General features: G+C 36.8%; 1 protein-coding gene across 1 annotated transcript; it reads left to right on the forward strand.

Annotated features, from left to right (window-relative positions):
• Positions 1 to 1484: 1484 nt before the first annotated feature.
• LOC132300088 (uncharacterized) lies at positions 1485 to 20687 on the forward strand. The gene is made up of 8 exons (XM_059797031.1): positions 1485 to 1807; positions 2791 to 3257; positions 3356 to 3428; positions 3575 to 3655; positions 3792 to 3855; positions 16718 to 16805; positions 16918 to 17002; positions 20444 to 20687. Exons 1-8 carry the CDS (start codon positions 1715 to 1717, stop codon positions 20480 to 20482), a joined length of 990 nt encoding a protein of 329 aa, XP_059653014.1. The 5' UTR covers positions 1485 to 1714; the 3' UTR covers positions 20483 to 20687.
• Positions 20688 to 21486: the final 799 nt, after the last annotated feature.

Genomic DNA, 21486 nt, shown 5'->3' on the forward strand with positions numbered 1-21486 from the left:
GTGTGAGTGTGTGTGCACGAGTTGCAATCGACAAATAAAATTTTTAAATTTATATGTTTTGGATTTTACTTTTACAAAGAATTGATTAAAAAGAAAACAAGCAAAACCATATACCTCAATTTATGTATGTGGTGAAGAATTTATGATATTAGTCATTATTATTTATCATAGCTGTCATTATTAATTATTATGTGTGGTGTGTGAGTGTGTGCACGAGTTGCAATCGACAAATAAATTTTTTAAATTTATATGTTTTGGATTTTAATTTTACAAAGAATTGATTAAAAAGAAAACAAGCAAAACCATATACCTCAATTTATATGTTTTTTTCTTTTATTTTCTTTTTTTTTCACAATTACGAAGTCAGTTAAAGGTTGTTGAATCAGGGAAAACAATTTTCACGAATTGAAAAACAATCCGTGACCTAATTGATAAAGTGCCTAACTTTCCGTGCAGGTAAGTCTGTATTTGTGTTTCCCTCCACACAGAAGAAAAAGAAGAAAAAAATGAAGAAGCAAAGATCAGATAATTGAAGCTTATACCTTTTAACCAAAAAAACGATCAGATAATTGGCCCAATTGGGTCACAACTTGTGATGGAGCCACATCAAATTGTGAATATATAGTGAATTATGTCAATGGGCCAAATGTCCAAGTTTAATAGACTTTTAACCCATGGATATGATTTTAAGCAGTCCAGTCCATATACGAAAACTGTTTAATCTTATTGGGCTCGAGCCCATTTTTGTCATCACCAACATATAATTTTACAACCATGTGAGATCATGAATTATCACAATGGGCCGTTTAAAGGACTTTAGCCCATCTACATGACTTTAACAAACAGCTTATGCTTAAGCTTAAGCCTTAAGCTTATTGGGCTTCAGCCCATTTTTATCATTAGCAACATATTGTATTTCACAACCATGTGACTCCATTCTAATTTCGCTATTTGGCACAAAAATTTCAATATATATATATATACTTGAAGCAAGGCACTATACAAGGTAATTTCTGCCGTGAATTGTGGCAGAAGTGGTGGACCATATCTAGACCGAGTTGAAAAGGACCAAATTGAAAGTTAGAAGTCACCGACATAATTATTGAGTGTAAGAAATGGAGTTTAGGGGCTCGAGATGTTGACCATATTCATCTGAAATTATTATTAGAGCACTACTGATACGTGAATAAATTTTAAGAATTGAAAAGTAAAAATAATTAAATTGTTCATGAATAAGGTTTTTTTTTTTTTTTTTTTTTCTTCAATGATAAAAATAAAATTTTTTAATGGCTCACTAATTTTATCATGAGAACTATCATTTTATGTGTATCATTGAATTGAAAAATGGATTAGGATTCCAAAGAGTGTTTGAGTTAAGTTTTTAACCTTGTAAAATAGCCTAAATTATTATTATTTATTATTATTATTATTATTATTATTTTTAACAAACCTTGAAAATACTGTACTTTTGTCCGAAAGATACCTAACTTTCCGGTTAGTTGCTGTGCCGTGACTCTCCTTCACTAACGCTCCTTCCCTTCTCCTCGTCAAACTTGGGCAAGCCATCACTTTTCTCTCTCTAAAACTCTCTTCTTCTCTCTCGAAAAACTCTCTCTCTTTCTTTTTCTACAACGTGAGATCTAAGACATTTCAGAATTAGGGTTCCTGCTTTTTCCCGATTCTGATCCCTTTTTGGCCGCCATTAGCGACGACAATGCTGTCGTGGAAAGACAAAGTTACAGAGAAGTTCTCTCATCTCCTCTCCGATTCGCCTTCTTCCACATCTCCAGCACTAGATCAACCTCAGGTATTCCCTTACTTCTACTTCTTCTTCCACTCCGTAATCTGATCATATACATCTATATATAAACTTTCACACACGCACACGCACACGCGCACGCGCACACATATGCATATATTTGTGATTTATTCTGGTGGCTTAATTAATTTCCCCATCAGATTAATGTGGTTTTTGCTTTTGATCTCCCTCTGGAAAATTTTAGATCTGGTTTTGATTAGATAATGCAGTTGTACGGATGCGAAATGCTGAAAAGAAATTAATTGTGAAGTAGTGAACTTTAACTGATATTTGGGTTTGAAAATTTCACTCGTTTGATTACGTTGTTTCAGCATGGGAAAAAAAAATAAATAAAAGAAAAAAGTTTCGGTTTGTTTTTGTTTGGGTTTTTTTTTTTTTTAACCTTCTCTGTGCTATATAGGATTCGTTTGCACTCAAAATAGAATTATGTTGTCTTCCATGTTGTGATCTCTTCTCCCACCCTGATGATATAGCTTGTGCTACTGGTTTGCCTATTAATTTAATTGTCGGTGAGGCAAACTTTTGCTACTCATGAATCTAAAAGATTTCAATATTCATCTATGGATTTAGCTAATGCTGATTTTTTTTTTCTTTTTCGGTGAGGTTGATTTTAGCTAATGTTTTGAATATCATCTCAGTTATTTAGGTAGTAAACCCCAGGTAAAAGTTTGCTATTCGCCTTTTGTATCAATGCTTCAATTTTATGGACATCTTGTACATTTGTCTTTGGTGGAGGGATAACTAAACTCTAATTTGATTCCCCACCCCCTCTCCCCTTTACTTTCTTAGTTAGTTATTGTGTTAAGTTAGTTTTTGCTTGCTTAGGAGATGTGTTGGAAGTCAACAAACCTTTATTAGTTTGACAATCGGATGCTGAATTGTGACACCTGTTTTCATTCCTTTCATTATCATTTTGGTTGCAGTTGAATCTTACAGATTTAAATTTGTAACATTATATTTTAAATGTGTAGGTCAGGCAATACTCTAAGGATGGAAAATCTTTGTCATCAATACTTTCCTTTATTCTCCCCTCAGCTGGATTGTATGGATTCGGATCAAACAAGCATCAGCATGATATTAAACCAATTCAATCACTTCCTGTTAGATGGAATAGTAGAAATTTATCATGGCAAGATAAACCCCTGAATAGCTATGCGGAATGTCCCAACGAAGAAGATGAAGAGCATGGGTCTGGAAGGAGCACGGAAAGTAAGAACAAGGGAACATTTAGTCCCCACGATGAATATGGAGATCCTGGCTCCGGGACAAGTACAAATGGTTCTGACATGTTTGAAGATGCAACCGACCCACATTGTATGGAAAAGTCAATGCCGTATCTCACAGAAGAATCTTCCTTCATTAATTATGACATGTATGAGTTTTTGCAGTCGTCCCTTCCTAATATAGTGAAAGGGTGTCAATGGGTCTTGTTGTATAGGTAAGATTTGAATGGTATTCATAGCTTATATTGGAAGTGGTCTTGTGTCATTGCGACGGGATCTTGATATATGTTTAATTCTTTCAAATGAAGGGCAGTACGGTCAAACATGGTATATCACTTCGTACACTTATTCGTAAAAGTGCTGATCTCTCCGGTGTCTGTTTGCTGGTATTTTCACATCCATATTCTATTAATGCTCCTATATTTTGGTAACTTTTTGAGTTTTTCAAAAGAAAATTAAGACGTTCTGGACTTTTGGATTATTTCATAAAAATTTTAAGTGGGGAATAATGTGAATCATATTGTTCACCCAGATTGCTGGAGATATGCAAGGTGCTGTGTTTGGTGGGCTTCTAGAGTGCCCTTTGAAACCTACTGCAAAGAGAAAGTATCAAGTAAGTATGCAATTATCTTTCTGAAGTGGTTATAAAATAAAACAAACACACATCCCTTTTCTGTTTGCTTTTCTTTTTCGACCTATCTTTGCTTAGTATGCTGACATTGGACTTTCTTGCCTAATGTTTGTTGCAGGGGACAAACCAAACATTTGTCTTCACTACCATATATGGTGAACCCAGACTATTTAGATCTACTGGTAAGCATTTCATCTACATATCTGACACTGAAGCTCCACAGTAACTGCCAAATAAACTATGTTCTTTGTTCCAAATATTGTGCATGGGTATATTTTGTTCTTTGTTTCAAATACTGTGCATGGGTATATTATTGTGGGATCAGAACTGGGTAATGTCCCTTTACTATACATGGGTAATTATATACCGAATGTGTGGATGCAACATCCTCTACTACTTTTACATGAAATTTTTTCTGGTTCTGCTTCAGACTTTAGGGCCTATTTGCAGCAAAAGCTGAATCTTTTAAGCATCAGAGAAATACTAAAGTTGAACTCCTAGGTATTTGTATGGTAAAGAAAGAATAATAATTTGCTAGGACAACAAGCTTTTGCTTTAATGACCTCTGTTAAGAAGAGTTCTGGTAACAAAGTATAGGGGCCTCTAGGGAGATACCTGGAGGTTAGAGTAAAAATAGGTGAATAGGTGTATGGGGTTGAACTATGGAAATGTATTAGAAGTGGTTGGTATGAGTTCATAAATGGGAGATGGGGCAAAGTTAACTTTTGGCATGAAAATGGTGCGGGGATGCAAGTTTGAAAGAATCTTTTCCAGATTTGTATGGAATTGCTTTGGTAAGGCTGCTTCTTTTGTTGGATTATATTATGTACGGTGGGAGATGGAGGCTTTTGGATTTCAAACTTGAGGCAGTCAATGACTGGGAGTTTGTGGCAATGGTGGAGGTTCTATGCTATATAGAATGGATTGTTTGGGGACTACACAACGTGATGGGAGGAGAATGAAATCCGTTTTCAGATGGCAACCGAAATTGCAACAGTCCTTACAGGGAGGCAGACCTATGAAGACAAGTGTGATATTGACTTGCAATAATCTTGTTGGCAATAAGATAGTCCATTCGAATGTCATTAAGATTTGTGAGAGGCAAGTAGTTGGTCACAATAGAGATGCGAGAAAAAGTCAAGGACGTCTTATTCTCCACAAGGGTGAGAAGGTGACTTTTCATTACCAACCGGTGGTTCGTGAGCGGTTGGAGAAGGTTGCTAAAGGAGAAGTCAAACTTAGAGTTTTTGATGGTTCTTTTTAGTAAGTGTTTAGAGTTTGACAAAAATACTGGGATATGCTTGTGTCTGCACAAGACATGCATGGGTTGAAGATTGAGAGCCAGAGGGTTTAAGTTTAAGTCAAACTTAACTAAAATTTGATTTATTTGTTGGAGATGTTGATCGAGTTGTTGCTCACATTGCGGTGAAGGAAGACTCATTATGGTATTATTTTACCTTTTATGCTAAGGTGGAGAAATTTTGCCAAAGGTGGAGAATTTCGCCAAGGTAGAGATTATTGGAAATGTGGCTCAATTCTAGAAGCATTGATTTGTTTGGTAGCACATCATTGTTGACCACTTGAAGCCATATTAGATCACGTGTTGGTATTCAATTTGAACACTCCAGCCCATTTTTTTGATCTAGCAGTCCATGAGGAGAATGTTTGAGCAAGCTTATGTCATTGTATATGTCTTCAAGAGGCAAAATTAGGCTATAAATAGCCCTTGTATCTCATGAGTTCAAGTCATCCGAAAATCATCCAAGAGCATCCAAGTAAGGATGAATTCGGATCAAGAGAGTATATTGGTTATGTGTCTGAGAAATCCTTTTGTGTGTGCAATCTTCAAATGAAACTTGAAGCTTGTCTTTTGGTGGATTTTTCTCTTTGTGTAAACCATATAATATTTGGGGTATTTCTAAAGAGTGTTGTGTGAGTCTTCTTTGTTTATGAGTGAGATGTGTGAAAAGAGAGATTATTGTGGGGAAGAACCAAAAAGCTCTTCAATTTGTAATCTTCTCCTTTATAGTGATACAGATCGTCATCGGCTGTGGACGTAGCCCTATTGGGAGGGTGAACCACGTATAAATCTTGTCTTGTGGTGTGTTATTTCTCTATCATTTTAAATACTGTTCATACGTACGGTACTGTTCACAGATACTATTCGAGTACTGTTCACAAATACGGTACTTTTCACCGAGAAATTTTTTTGGAAGTATTTTATAATGACGACCAGATACGACTCACCAACAAACTTTATCTGAAACAGAGACTACACACTTTTGGCAAAGGAAGAGTTAGAAAGAGGAGTTATGATCCTAGTTCTCAAAGGGTTGTGAGGGGACTACACAACGTGGTGGGAGAATGAAATCCATTTTCAGATGGCAACCGAAATTGCAGCAATCCTTACAGGCAGGCAGACCTATGAGGACAGGTGTGATATTGACTTGCAATAATCTTGGTGGCAATGAGATAGTCCATTCGAATGTCATTAAGATTTGTGGGAGGCAAGTAGTTGGTCACAATAGAGATGCGAGGAAAAGTCAAGGACGTCCTATTCTCCACAAGGGTGAGAAGATGACTTTTCACTACCAACTGGTGGTTCGTGGGCGGTTGGAGAAGGTTGCTAAAGGAGAAGTCAAACTTAGAGTTTTTGATGGTGCTTTTAGTAAGCGTTTAGAGTTTGATAGAAATACTGGGGGTATGCTTGTGGTTACACAAGACATGCATGGGTTAAAATTGAGAGCCCGAGGGTTAAGTTTGAGGATGAGTCAAACTTAACTAAAATTCTTTATTGATTTATTGTGTTGGAGATGATGATCGCGTTGTTGCTCATATTGCGGTGAAGGAAGACTCGTTATGATATTGTCTTACCATTTATGCTAAGGTGGAGAAATTTTGCCAAAAGTGGAGAATTTCGCCAAGGTGGAGACTATTGGAAATGTGGCTCAATTCTAGAAGCATTGATTTGTTTGGTAGCACATCATTGTTGATCACTTAAAGCCATATTGGATCACATGTGTTGGTACTCAATTTGAACACTCCGGCCCACTTTTTTTGATCTAGCAGCCCATGAGGAGAATGTGTGTTTGAGCAAACTTATGTCATTGCATATGTCTTCAAGAGGCATAATTGGGCTATAAATAGCCCTTGTATCTCAAGAGTTCAAATCATCCAAGAATTATCCAAGAGCGTCCAAGTGAGGATCAATTCGGATCAAGAGAGTATATTGGTTTTGTGTGTGTGAGAAAATCCTTTTGTGTGTGCAATCTTCAAGTGAAACTTGATGCCATATTGGATCACATGTGTTGGTATTCAATTTGAACACTCCAGCCCACTTTTTTTTTTATTTTATCTAGCAACTGATGAGGAGAATGTGTCCATGAGGAGAATGTGTGTTTGAGCAAGCTTATGTCATTGCATATGTCTTCAAGATGCAAAATTGGGCTATAAATAGCCCTTGTATCTCAGGAGTTCAAATCATCCAAAAATGATCCAAGAGCATCCAAGTGAGGATCAATTCGGATCAAGAGAGTATATTGGTTTTGTGTGTGTGAGAAAATCCTTTTGTGTGTGCAATCTTCAAGTGAAACTTGAAGCTTGTCTTTGGGTGGGTTTTCCTCTTTGTGTAAACCATATATTATTTGGTGTATTTTTAAAGAGTATTGTGTGAGTCTTCTTTGTGTGTGAGTGAGAGGTGTGAGAAGAGAGATTATTGTGGGGAAGAACCAAAAAGTTCTTCAATTTGTATCTTCTTCTTTAAAGTGATATGGATCGTCATCGGCTGTGGACGTAGCCTTATTGGGAGGGTGAACCACGTATAAATCCTGTCTTGTGGTGTGCTATTTTCTCTATCATTTTAATTATGGTTGTTACTTGGATATCCCATCTTTGTGGGTATATCTGTTCGGGAACGCTTCCGCACAACAATTCCCCTCATAATCTCTCTTCTCCCACCACTCACTCACACACAAACAAGAGTCACATAACACTCTTTAGAAATACCCCAAATAGTATATGGTTTACACAAAGAGGAAAATCCACCCAAAGACAAGTTTCAAGTTTCACTTGAAGGTTGCACACACAAAAGGATTTTCTTTCACACACAACACCAATATACTCTCTTGATCCGAATTGATCCTCACTTGGATGCTCTTAGATCATTTTCGAATGATTTGAACTTATGAGATACAAGGGTTATTTATAGCGCAATTCCGCCTCTTGAAGACATATGCAATGACACAAGCTTGCTCAAACACACATTCTCCTCATGGGCTTCTAGATCAAAAAAAGTTGGCTGGAGTGTTCAAATTGAATACCAACACATGTGATCCAATATGGCTTCAAATGGTCAACAAAGATGTACTGCCAAACAAATCAATGCTTCTAGAATTGAGCCACATTTCCAATAATCTCCACCTTGGCAAAATTCTCCACCTTTGGCAAAATTTTCCCCCTTAGCATAATTGGTAAGACAATACTATAACGAGTCTTCCTTCACCGCAATGTGAGCAACAACGCGATTATCATCTCCAACAAAATAAATCAATAAAGAATTTTAGTTAAGTTTGACTCATCCTCAAACTTAACCCTCGGGCTCTCAATCTTCAACCCATACATGTCTTGTGCAACCACAAACATACAACCAGTATTTCTGTCAAACTCTAAATGCTTACTAAAAGCATCATCAGGAACTCTAAGTTTGACTTCTCCTTTAGCAACCTTCTCCAACGTGATGGGAGAATAAAATTCATTTTCAGATTACATTCTTTGGATCCAAGCTATGACCAATTTTCTCAAAGGTAAGAAATTATGGCGAATTGTCACTGGCGACATCCTCGAGTTGGTGCAAGACAAAACCGAAACAAAAGAAAAATATGATGATCGCCTTGAAGATTGGGACTGCAAATATCATCAGATTATCAGTTGGTTTCGCAACACCTCTATCTCATCCATTAGTATCGAATTTGGTCGTTTTGAGTCTGCAAAATCTATCTGGGATTTTCTGAAGCATTGCTACACCACTATTGATCTCGCCCATCAGTATCAACTTTTGCCCAATCTTCACAGCAAAATTCAACAGCCTGGTCAATCTATCAGTACCTTTGTCTCTGAAATGCATGCTCTTTGGGATCAATTATCTCTCTCTGAACCTACTTGGTCATGTGCTTCTGATACTACAAGGTTTACTACCTATCGAGATCAACAACGTCTCATTATGTTTCTCATGGCTTTTCATAATACCTTTGAACCTGTTCGCGCCTCTCTCCTTCATAGGCGTCTTTTGCCTACCTTAGAGGATGCTATCACTAAGCTTCTTTCATAAGAAACCCGCCTGAGTACATCTCAAACTCAGGCTATAGATGCAATTCTTGCTACTCATTATCCCAAAAAGAAATTTATTTCACAGGGTCGTACCTACTGTCACAACACAGATCATGCTCTATTAACCTATCACACCAAAATTTGCAAGTTTTGTCACAAGAAAGGCTCAAGTTACTACCAACGTGACTGTCCTAAGAATTGGCAATCTTGCACCAGTTCTTCCAATGGTTCTTCAACTAGCCACAATCATCAATCTTCTTCCATCACTGCTGTCACCGCTCAGGGTCCTGTCCTTCGGCTTCTACTGTCACACCGATGTCCACCAACGATATCGAAACCCTCCTTAAGCAACTTATCTCCAATAATGGTACTTCCCCTTCCACTGCTATGTCAGCCATCTCAGGTAATTCTTGGTTTTTTTATTCTGGATGCTGCAATCACATGACTTCTGACTCTACAATGTTTTCTTCCAATCATCCTGCCAACTATACACCTACTATTCATACAGCTGATGGATCTCACTTACATGTCAAATCATATCGGTCAAATATATATCTCTCTCTCATGCCTTTCACATACCAAAACTTACAATTAATCTTATCTTTGTTGGTCAACTATGTGAACTTGGACTTAATGTCACCTTTTCTTCCTCTGGTTGTCATGTGCAAGATCCAGAGACGGGGCAGACCTATGGGATAGGCCGTAAATGGGACGTCTTTTTGAGCTCATCCATCTCCGCATTCCTTCTCATCGGCTATCTACAGATTCTGCCGTTTCTTCAACCACCTAAACTCCTTCACTCAGCCTCTGGCATTCCCGATTAGGTCACGTGTCTGTTGGTCGTTTATGCTCCTTAGTATCAACAGGTCAGTTAGGCTTAGTTCAAATTGATGATGTAACTTATTTATCTTGTCAACTTGCCAAACAACCAGCTTTATCTTTCCATAAAAGTACATCTATTACTTTTGCTCCTTTTAACCTAATACACTCAGATATATGGGGACCTTCCCCCCATACTACAATGGGAGGATCCAAATACTTTGTTATCTTCATTGATGATTACTCCCGATTTACTTGGCTATATCTCATGAAAAATCGCTCTGAATTACCTCAACTTTACTATGATTTTGCCAACATGGTGAAAACCCAGTTCTCTCGATCCATTAAGATCTTCCGTGCTGATAATGCTATGGAGTACAATGAAACAAATTTTCTAAAATTCCTTAGTCAACATGGCACGATCTCTCATTCCTCTTGTCCTGGCACATCCCAACAAAATGGGCGGGCTGAACGTAAACATAGGCATATCTTAGACACTGTTCGTTATCTCCTAATATCCAGTTCATGTCTTGAGCGTTTTTGGGGGGAAGCAACTCTCACTGTTGTATACACCATTAACCTTGTTACTGTGCCTGTTATTGGCAATCAATCTCCTTATGAACGCTTATACGGGATCTTTCTTGCTTATAATCTTCTCAAAGTTTTTGGATGTGCTTGTTTTGTCCTTCTTCAGCCTCATGAACGTACCAAATTAGAGCCTCGGGCTTGTCTATGTTGTTTTATAGGTTATGGCATTAAACACAAAGGATACAGATGTTGGGATCCCATTTCCAGACATCTTCGTATCTCTCGTCATGTCATCTTTTGGGAACACAAAATGTTCTCTTCTCTCTCTAAATTCCATCTATCTCCATCTTCTACTCCCTTATTCTTTACTGATTCTTTAGTTGAACTCTTCCTAGACGACATAGATACAATATCCTTATCTGAGCTTCCAAACACTATCTCATCTACTCTAGAAACAACGTCTCCATCTTAGCTTCCACAAATGGCCTAACCTGACGAAGCTGCTTCATCGGTCCTGCTATTGAATCTTCTTCTTTAGATATCATCACTACTGCTAAACCCCTTCGCCAATCTGATCGGGTAAGAAAACCTCCTAGTCATTTGCGTGATTTTCAGTGTTTCTCTACTATTATGTCTCATCATGAGCCTTAATACTACCGTGAGGCTAGTTCTAACCTCCTTTGGCAGCAAGCTATGGCAGAAAAATTAAAGGCTCTCACCCAAGCTCATACCTGGGACATGGTTATTCTTCCCTCTGACAAAACTGTTGTTGGCTATAAATGGGTTTACAAAATCAAAACTCATTTTGATGGTTCTGTGGAACGATACAAAGCTCGTCTTGTTGCAAAAGGCTTTACCGAAGAATATGGCATTGACTATGAGGAAACATTTGACCCTGTTGCCGACTTACTTCTGTCCGTAGCCTACTAGTTGTTGCAACAGCACGCAAATGGACATTGTTTTAAATGAATGTGAAAAATGCCTTTCTCAATGGCGATCTCACTGAAGAAGTATATATGAAACCCCCTTCAGGATATGACCATTCTCCACGCCAAGTCTGTAAACTCCGTCGAGCACTATATGGTCTTAACAAGCTCCAAGGGTGTGGTTTGCAAAATTCAGTACTACAATTGGGGATTTTGGATTTACTTCCAGCTCATATGATTCCAGTCTTTTCATCTACAAGACTGGCTCTGGTCTTACTCTTCTTTTACTTTATATTGATGACATGATAATCACTGAAAATGATCTTGCAGGCATCTTTGCACTAAAAAATTTTCTTAGTCATCACTTTGATATGAAGGATCTTGGGTGCCTCAGTTATTTTCTAGGCTTGGAGATTCTCTTTGATTTTGATGGCTATTATCTCTCCCAAGCCCAAGTATTCCTCTGACATTCTTGCTCGTGCTGAACTCATGGATTGCAAAACAGCTCCCACCCCCTTGAGACCAATGTCAAGCTCACTCCTCTAGATGGTACACTCCTCAGCGATGCTACATTGTATCGACAGTTGGTTGGCAGTTTGGTATACCTTAATGTCACTCAACCTGACATTGCCTATGTTGTGCATCTTGTCAGCCAATTCTTATCTGCACCACGATCTACTCATCATGCTGTACTACGTACCCTTCAATACATTAAAGGGACTATGTTTCGTGGACTTTACTTTTCTTCTCATTTTTCACTTGAACTATGTGCCTATTCTGATGCTGATTGGGCAGGTGATCCGACTGACCGGCATTCTACTACTGGCTATTGCTTCTTTCTTGGGAACTCTCTCATCTCTTGGCGCAGCAAAAAACAATCCATCGTCTCTAGGTCTAGTACAGAGGCCGAATATCGTGCCCTTGCTGATTCCACACAAGAACTTATCTGGCTTCGATGGCTCTTAACAGATATGGGTGTTTCTCATTCCACTGGCATTGTTCTTTGTTGTGATAATTGGAGTGCTATCTACATTGCTTATAATGATGTCTTCCATGAACACACCAAACATATTGAAATTGATTATCATATTGTGCGTCACCATGTTACTCGGGGCATTGTACATCTTCACTTTGTAACTTCAGCTGATTAGACCGCTGACATCTTTACCAAAGCACATCTGCCAGGCAGATTTCGGGAATTAGTTTCCAAACTCAAGTTGGTTTATGCTCTACCACTTTGAGTTTGAGGGGGGATGTTGACATAATAAACATTACAGCTGTTGTTTAATGCTATCAACCGTTATTACAACTGTTGTATAGTGATTGTTGCCGTGATTAGTCATTGTTAATCTGTAGCCTATATATATCTCTTCCTTTGTATATGATAATACAAACTTCAATATATACAGAATTGGAGTAGCAAAATTGGAATGGAGGGTTGTTCCTAAAACAGTGGTTAGAAGACTTAATATGATTCAAGGGAAGTTTCTGTGGGCGTGTATTGGGGAGGAGTTCAAATTTCATTTAGTGAAGTTGGAGACTGTATGCACGCCCATCAAAAAAGGTGGTCTGGGTATTCGCAGTTTGGAGATGTTTAATAGAGCCTTGTTAGGGAAATGGATATGGAGATTTGGGTGTGAGAGGGCCGCTCTTTGGAGACGGATCATTGCTTGTCGGTTTGGAGAAGAGGAGGGAGGTTGGAAGTCTAGAAGTGGGTCCGTATTAGAAGGTATGGGAGTGTGGAAAAGCATTAGGAGGGGTTGGAATGAGTTTTCAAAGCGGATAAGGTTTAGAGTTAGGGATGGGTGGAATGTGAGGTTTTGGAAGGATTTATGGTGTGGGGATGTGGTGCTGGCTTGTAGATTTCTGTATCTTTTTAGGATTGTTGAGAATAAGAATGCAATGATTGCTGATTATTTCCATTTTATGAATGAGAGAGTTTGCTGGGACTTGAGATTTTGTAGAAGATTCAATGATTGGGAGCTGGGGGAAGTTACAGAGTTATTGGGTTTAATATACAGCCAAGAGGTGGTGGGGGTAGGAAGGGATGAGATGGTGTGGATGGGAGGTTCTATAGGGATGTTTGAGGTGAGGTTGTTTTACCAAAGCCTTACGAATGATATAAGTAACGGTTTCCCTTGGAAGGCGGTTTGGAGGACTTCAGCACCATTGAAGGTGGCCTTTTTCACATGGCAGTGGTTCTTGGAAGCATACTGACTCTTGACAATCTTAAGAGATGACGGCAGATTACTGTTAACTGGTGTTGCATGTGTAAAAAGGAAGGTGAATCGGTTAATCATCTCCTGATGCACTGTCAAGTGGCAGCGGATGCTTGGAGCATGGTTATGAAGGTCTTTGGGGTTCATTGGGTTGTTTCAAGGACAACAAAAGGTATGCTAGAGGCCTGGTGAGGGAGACCCGTCGGTAACCGTATTAGGAAAGCTTGGAGGGTAACACCTCTTTGTATTTGGTGGGGGTTGTGGCTTGAGCACAATAGAAGATGTTTTGAAGTCAAAAGAGTCGCCGGATTGGGCTGTTAAATCGTTTATTCTACATTCTCTCTATTTTTGGGTCCTTGGGATTAATTGTTCCTCGGTGGACAGTTTGTTAGACTTTGTTGACAACTTATCGTTGTAATGGCGTCTATGGCGCCTTTGTTTTTTCTTTGTTAAGGGTTGCTCTCCTTAGAGCTTTTTTGTTTTATATGCTTTACTTAAATTAAAAAAATAATTTTTTTAATTTGGACATTGATAAAATCGAACCCCGCATCCACCCCTCCCTATTAAATGACATGCCAATACTTCTGTCATGCTATAGGCTTTTTACTGCTATTAATAATTTGATTAGAAGTCCATTAATTGTTGTTGCACGTGTAAGGAAGATGAGGAGTTATGTATCATCTTTTGATTCATTGAGTGGCAAGGGAGTTGTGGGGTTTGGTGTTGGCTCGTTTGGAATATTGTGAGCAAGGATTTTGAAATCAAGATACTATGTTGGATTGATTGGAAGGTCCTTGGGATAAGACTGAGAATTGTAAAGTTCTACAAAACGGGAAATTTAAAAATACCTAATAATATCTATCCTGTTAGAATTATTTAAAAGCATATACTATGAACAACCATAAAACTCATCAAAAAATATGAATTAAGACTTCCAAAAGCTTTTTTATTTTTTTTAAATAATTTGGTGTACATTAATCCTCATACGAAATGAAAAATATATAAGGATAAAAGAATTTAATTTACATAACATGAACTATGTTGACGCTATACAGCATTAGGTATAAAACAGAAGATTAAAAAAATTCATGGACCGTCTTTGAAAAAAAACAGAAGATTAAAAAAATTCATGGACCATCATGAATTAAGACATCCATGATTATACATTGCATGAAGATTTTCAACTCACTATATGAAAAAGAAAATTTTGTTTTAAATATTCAAGGTACTTGTCCATGAAGGATTTTGTAAGAGACTATAGGGAAAAAGAAAAGGTTGAATATTAGACATTTGCATGCATAAATGACTTATTAGTTTGAAGCAGAGTTCTTGAGTTTCGAGGAGGAAGAGATCAAGATCAAAGTAAATGACTTGATGCAGAGTTTTTTAAGAAAAAATTTACAAGCTTATTTGTTACATGCCATAGTAAAATAAACATTCAAAAGGAAGAAAAATCAAAGAAAAAAAAAAAGGAAAGGAGACAATGCAACACTCGTTCTTGTCAATACAAGTATCAAAATTGCCTAAATCTTGTAGTAAGGTAGTTGACTAGTTTGGGGAAGGCTACAAGAACTGTTACTTCAAATAAGAAAATAAATTTGACATGAAAATTAGGGCATTTGAATTGGTCTTGATTTTCATTTTATAATATTATTTGGATCTAGATTTTACCAAAAAGAAAGTCAAAATAATATTTTATGATTTTATAGGTGGATCGGTAGAATCAAGAACCTTCATTCTCACAATCCTCTAGGAATTCCATAGGGATCCTATCTTCCTAGGATTTTTGTGGGATCTGGATCTATTCAGTAATTTTGGGTCGTAAGTTTGTAGGATCTTAAGGCTCAGATTGGAATTTTGGCATACGTTTTACCAGTCTCAAACCTTGGCCTTGTGGTTTAGGGTTCAAGCCATAAGCCAACAGGCCACACGGTGAACCGGTGCCCAGATTGGATTTTAACAACCATGATTGTTGGATTTACCAAATCAATGGCAAAACCTTTTTGTAGTTGGAGAGTGGGAACAACTAACCGAAGGAAACAAGAAGCTTGGATTGTGGCCCTTTTCCACTGAATGTGGTGTGTTTGGCACGAGAGAAATGTGTGCTCATTTAAGGTGTTGAGAAGTTGAATAATCATGTGTATTATTTTTTGAGTTTATTATATATTTGGATGGCAAGGAATTTGATCCTTTTCAACAGTCTTTTGTGGATTTTGTAGAGAATATGGATTTTAGTGCCATATTTATAGGATTTTCTTTGTTCTGTATGTGTTCCACTATATGACTTGTGCACTTGGTTTATGCTCAGTTTTAACTGCTGAAATCTTTTACTCATAAAAGAATTTCTTCTTTTATCTCTCTTTTGACCTTATAACATGTACAAGAGTCCTTATAAAAAACACGTATAAGAGCATAGGGAATTTTTTTTTTTCTTTTCTATTTTCCTTTATGTAGTTGTTATCCTCTTGTTTTCCAAAATATGTGTAAATTTCCGTACTCTTTATTACAATATACCTTCAGGAGGAAAAAGACTAATATTTCTTCTTTTTTTTTTTTTTTGTGTGTGTGTGTGTTTTCAGAATATAAAAGATTAACTTAGTTTCTATTTCTAATTCATAAGGATCATTTTCGTTAAAAAACTTGGAACAGTTCTGGAATTCAAATGCAATATGGTTTTGATCGCTTAAAATTTAGCTTTATTTGTGGCGGTGTGACTCGCAGACGGCAAGGTTCTGGTAGTTTTTGGACAAGGCTAGAAATAGTTATCCATTACGCCAGAATTGCCAAAATTATCATTCCTTAATGATCTTAGCTTCACTTATTTCGAAAATATAATGGTGGTAAACCATCCCTGTTATAGAGAACATTAAAATGTTCATTGCTTTTCTTTCCTTTTCTTTATTTGTCTTTATTTCCTTTCTGTATTTGAAACCTACTCTTTCATTTATCAATGAATTACACTTTGGACAGTGGTTGTCATGCAACATGTCTATATTTCTGGCAAATTTTCACAAACAAAATTTTCAACCCGTGTTATGTATTGTGTCAAATGTGGTAGAGAAAATTTGTCTATAGTTCAAGCAGATAGTTTCAGTTAACTCTAAAAGACAAGTTCTTGTGGTTTTTTTTAAGCATGATGCGCGCACACACTTATGCTTGTTGACATGCACATGACACATATCCATGTTTGATTTTAGGCTAATTTTGTGCCTGTTTTATATTAATAGGTGCCAATCGATATTTTTACTTGTGTTTGAATGACTTGCTAGCACTTGGCGGGGGTGGAAACTTTGCTTTATGTTTTGATGGGGATCTGTAAGTTTCTTTCTCCACTATTTCATTTTGGAGTTCTCTCCAATTGTCTGTTCATAGAAAGATAAACACAGGTAGTTTCTTCCATCCTGATATTTGAGTTTTCTATAAAAAGGTTAACTGGAACCAGTGGACCTTGTGAAACATTTGGGAACTTATGCTTGGCTCATAGTCAAGAGTTTGAATTGAAGAATGTTGAGGTAATGCTCAGTTTTCTTAATCCTTGTTATTCTGTTTCACAATATTCTTTGTTTAATTGTATCTTTCCCTCTGCATTTTTTATTGTTGTGAAATTTACCTTTGGCCATTGATCTTCTAGCAAACGAGTATAATTGAGAAGTGGAGGAATTCATGACAAAAAAGCCCAAGAAAAATTGAGTGGAAGGCCAAATGAGATGGCTGCCAAAAGTCATGAATTTTATTTCAGAATGCTTTCATTTGTGCTGCAAATTTATTGTATGACTATTTCTTAAAAAAAGAAAATTACTAGTACTTACAGAACTGATTTAACAAAACATTTTTGTTTGAAAGTTTTCACGAGCAAGAATCTTCAATTTTTCTCTTTCCAGAAGAAGGAAGCTACACAAAGACAAAATTATATAATTCAAAACTTTCCTTAAATGTTACTCACATATCCAGTTAACAAAATAGTGTCCAGTAAGTTGGGGAAGAATGAGAAAAAGAAGCCTGCAATTATTAGAAAGGCCATTACCAAGTAATAACCCCTAGGACTGCATTTTTGCACAAATTGGAGACACAGAAATCCTTCCACATATCTTGCACAAAGTGGCTGCTAGCTGACTCATAATCACGTCTATATGCTTGTCAGCCCAAGGTTTTACCATTGTTCCAAGCAATGACCCCCTAAGCCTGCAATATATATATATATATATATCAGCCCTCATTTATCTTATTTCATTTCTACATATAGCGAATATACTTTATTTTTGAAATGTAGGCTTCTGTGGATCGTTGTAGGTTTTTAGGTTTAATATTGGAGAAACAAATAGAAAGAAGCGTAACTTGTTTAAATCTGCATAAGAGGATTTCTGGTTTCAAGAGTCGTACTGGTATTTGATGCTTATCTCATAGGATTCTTTTTCACCCATGGAATTGTGAACAGAAAGTGGATCAAAATGTTTGGCATATGATAAAGAACCTTGGGATTATGTACTTCAAATTGTTTAATTCGTAGATATTCCAGTAACATGAGGCTTTCAGAACTTATGTTGGTTTTGATATTTGGGAAACTAATAATGAAGAACTGTTGCATGGTAAACTTATGCAAACGAGTAATGAGTAGTCTAACATTCCTGCTGATCTTAGGCTTCTGATAGAATTATTAGAAAGGGAATTATGAATGGAAGTTGGGTCAAAATGTATAGTATATGATCAAGAATCATACTATACTATGATCTGAATTGGTAGTTTTGTGATAAAGCTCCAAGGCATCTTAAATCTGGTAAGATTGTCGTATTTTATCTGTACTTGTGTTAAAAGGAAGGAAAACATGAAGTAGAATGGACTGCCATGAAGAAGTTTTATCTAAAAAGCTCTTACATTCTGGGGGGAGGGATCTTTTGTTGACAAGGCATCTAAATTTGGTTGAATTCAGAAAGTGCAGCAAGTCACTGACCTTTTCCTGCAAGTTGTATGATCAAAGGATTATTTGTTGCTCTAATGCCATTCATTTTCTTCACATCATGCCATGGTTTTGAATTGTCGACATGGTTTGCAAACACAGATGCGGATGCGTAGACCTGTAAACAGATCGGATTTGGGTCAGACTAGGCTTGATCTGATTTTGAACCTGATAAGATTATTTATTGACCTGATCCGATCCAATAATCCGGCAGATTATTCATGAATGAACCTAACAAGTCGGATTTATGATTAGATGGTATCCATTAAGGGGGCAAGTTTTTGTTAAAAAGATTTTAATGTCAAAAGATATCAACAAATAGTGAGTAGAAAAAAGAAAACAGACGAAAGAGTGAAGATGGAGCAGAAAAATGAAATATGGACAAAAAAGAGAGAAAATTAGATCTTTGGCTCTTCCTTTTTTTTTTGGTAAGGCTATATATATATATATATATATATATATATATATATATATATTTATTTATTTATTTAACATGTTATATATATTATATTGTGTTGGGTTAGATTATTATCCAATTGGATTCACCAGGCATAATCCATATCTAGTTTGATTATCTAACAGTTGGATCATTAGCGGGTTATTGGATTAAATGTTCAATACATATCTGAGTTATTGGATCGGATTCAGATCAAAATACGATCCATTGATGGGCCTGGACATGGTCATGGTAGGACATTATATAACAATATCGATTTTGAAATTTTCTCAACCTTGCACACCATCCGATTTGTTGACTTGACCACAGACGAATCTAATGTGATTCTAATTCCCAACATATATATATGTGTGTGTGTGAATATCGGACTTACTTATCAATATATATATATATATATATATATATATATATATATATATATAGCCCACTTCACTTAATTGTTTTTATTATTCCTCCCATGTGAGCACTTTATTATCAATATATATACATATGTGTGTATGTGGTCTCTATCTGTTTTGATTGCCATTTTGTATTTTTCTAATGTCTGCTCAAGTGTGGGCTCCTCTTTGTGTGTGTTGTGTTCGATAATTTTTTTTTTCTTTCATATTCTCCTTTTGATTTATAATTTTAATTTGAGGGGTGTGTCAGTGTGTCTCTCCGTACCTGAGCTTGTGTGTTTGAGGGTGGAGGGTGGGTGTAGGGGTTGCCATTGCATGCAATGTGTTTTGACATTACATTACCAGTGAACTGCAAATGCATAAGTATGATTTATCTCAAGTGCTGTTGGGCCTGGTCTTGTGAACTACAATTTGCTTAATGCATAATCTTCCTCGGTTATTTCTTTTCCCACTCTAATGACCATCTTATTTCTGCAGTCTGATGTTTTATATATATCACTTTATAGAGGAATTTCTACTCCTGCTTTCTTCATTCAATGCCTTTCCATGGGACCTATTGTCCTTCACTTGTTATTGCATTTATATCTTTTAAGCTGATGGAGACACTATCTGCTCAGATTAAGAAGTAATTCGACAAACCTCGGCTGAAATCCTAGAAGTAGACCTCTGGTTTTACTAGTTTCATATTTGAAAGTTTAATGTTTTTCATTGACATTAAGTGACTTGTGATTGAACTCCACTTTTGCATTTAACCTTCCCCTAGCCTTTCCCTAAGGTGAGATGAACAACGTTGGAAAATCTTGGGCACCATTTTGGCATCTCTTGCTTCTGTCGGTTGCCAGTTTTTTTGGAAGGCAACAAGTATCAAGGATTCAAACGTGCTTTCAAAAGCTAGAACTGCCTCGGGGAGATGCATAAGAAATGAACGAAAAATGAAAATTTCTGGGGCACTAGATTAGCGAAACAAATGTGACAAAAATATTTAAGCACTCCAATTTGGTTTACTTTCCCACATCTGGGATCCCTAAAAATCATGGTTCATTTGTATGGAAAAATTCTGCTTGCAACTTGCAATAATAAATTTTCTTTGTTTCCATTATTATTATTATTATTTTCCCTTTATAATATTTTCTCATCCTTGCAGTTGTGGGGGTTCGCACATTCATCGCAATACCTTACCTGAGAAGATGCTTCACTCCTATGTTATTGAAAGTATATTTATAGTTATAGTTAATAGTTCCATTCTTTATTGTTTTCAGTTTGCTTGCTATAGCCCTCCCATCCTATTTCATCTACGAGGTTTCTGATTGTACATGTAGTAAATTGATTTCGATTAACTGTAAGATATCCGATTATTTTTATCTACATCTTATATTTTAGTTGTCTAATGTGCTTCTAGTGATATTTTGTGCATGCGTGTTGTGTGCTCTCAACCGCTACTGAACTAATAGTCCCAGGTTCGAAGCAGAATAGTTGGAAGAAAGATGGAATCGATCTTCTTCACGTTCAAAATGTTCATGTCTATGGACTAGTCTTGTTTGCAGGCTAATGTCTTCATCCTTGATTTAGAAAGCTGAATTAAGATTATAGGTTGTAGTAAGATGTCTATGCATTTCATTTCTTGGGGTGTGGCCAAGTAAATTGTAGTACTGTGTGCGCGCGCGCGCGCATGGCATCATAATGGTGGGGGCATGGTTTGCTGATGATTATGGGCTTACTCTGTGTGTAAACCCTAAAAGGTCAGGCTCTAGAGAAATTATTGTATTGTCCCCATCAATCACATGGTGACACTTTCAAGAAAAAATTGAAATAAGGCCACTCATTTATTTGTGTGCCACCATGTTATTGGTCCGGGACCATGTAATAATTTATCGGCTCTTATCTTCTTGTAAAAAATAAGTTTTGTGAGGCTTCACAAGCATATAATAATTTCTCCTGTAAAAAAGAAAGTTTTCTAAGCCTTCACAAGCACATTTAGTAAGGCTATGTTTGGTACAATATAAAATAAAATAAGGGACAACATATTAGTTACGAGAAAGGAAAGGGTGTAGTATAATGTGAACTCCTTATATCCCCAAGTATAATGTGAACTACTTATGTTCTTAAGTCACATAAAGCGGAGCAAGAGTGAATTAGATAGCGGGAGCACCAAAACAGTAAAATTAAGTCAAAAACAGTGAGAATGGA

The sequence above is a fragment of the Cornus florida genome, unplaced genomic scaffold, assembly GCF_030987335.1.
Source record: "Cornus florida cultivar Cherokee Brave unplaced genomic scaffold, ASM3098733v1 CherokeeBrave_3.0.0_Hap2_Chr01, whole genome shotgun sequence".
NCBI classification, from domain to species: Eukaryota; Viridiplantae; Streptophyta; class Magnoliopsida; order Cornales; family Cornaceae; genus Cornus; species Cornus florida.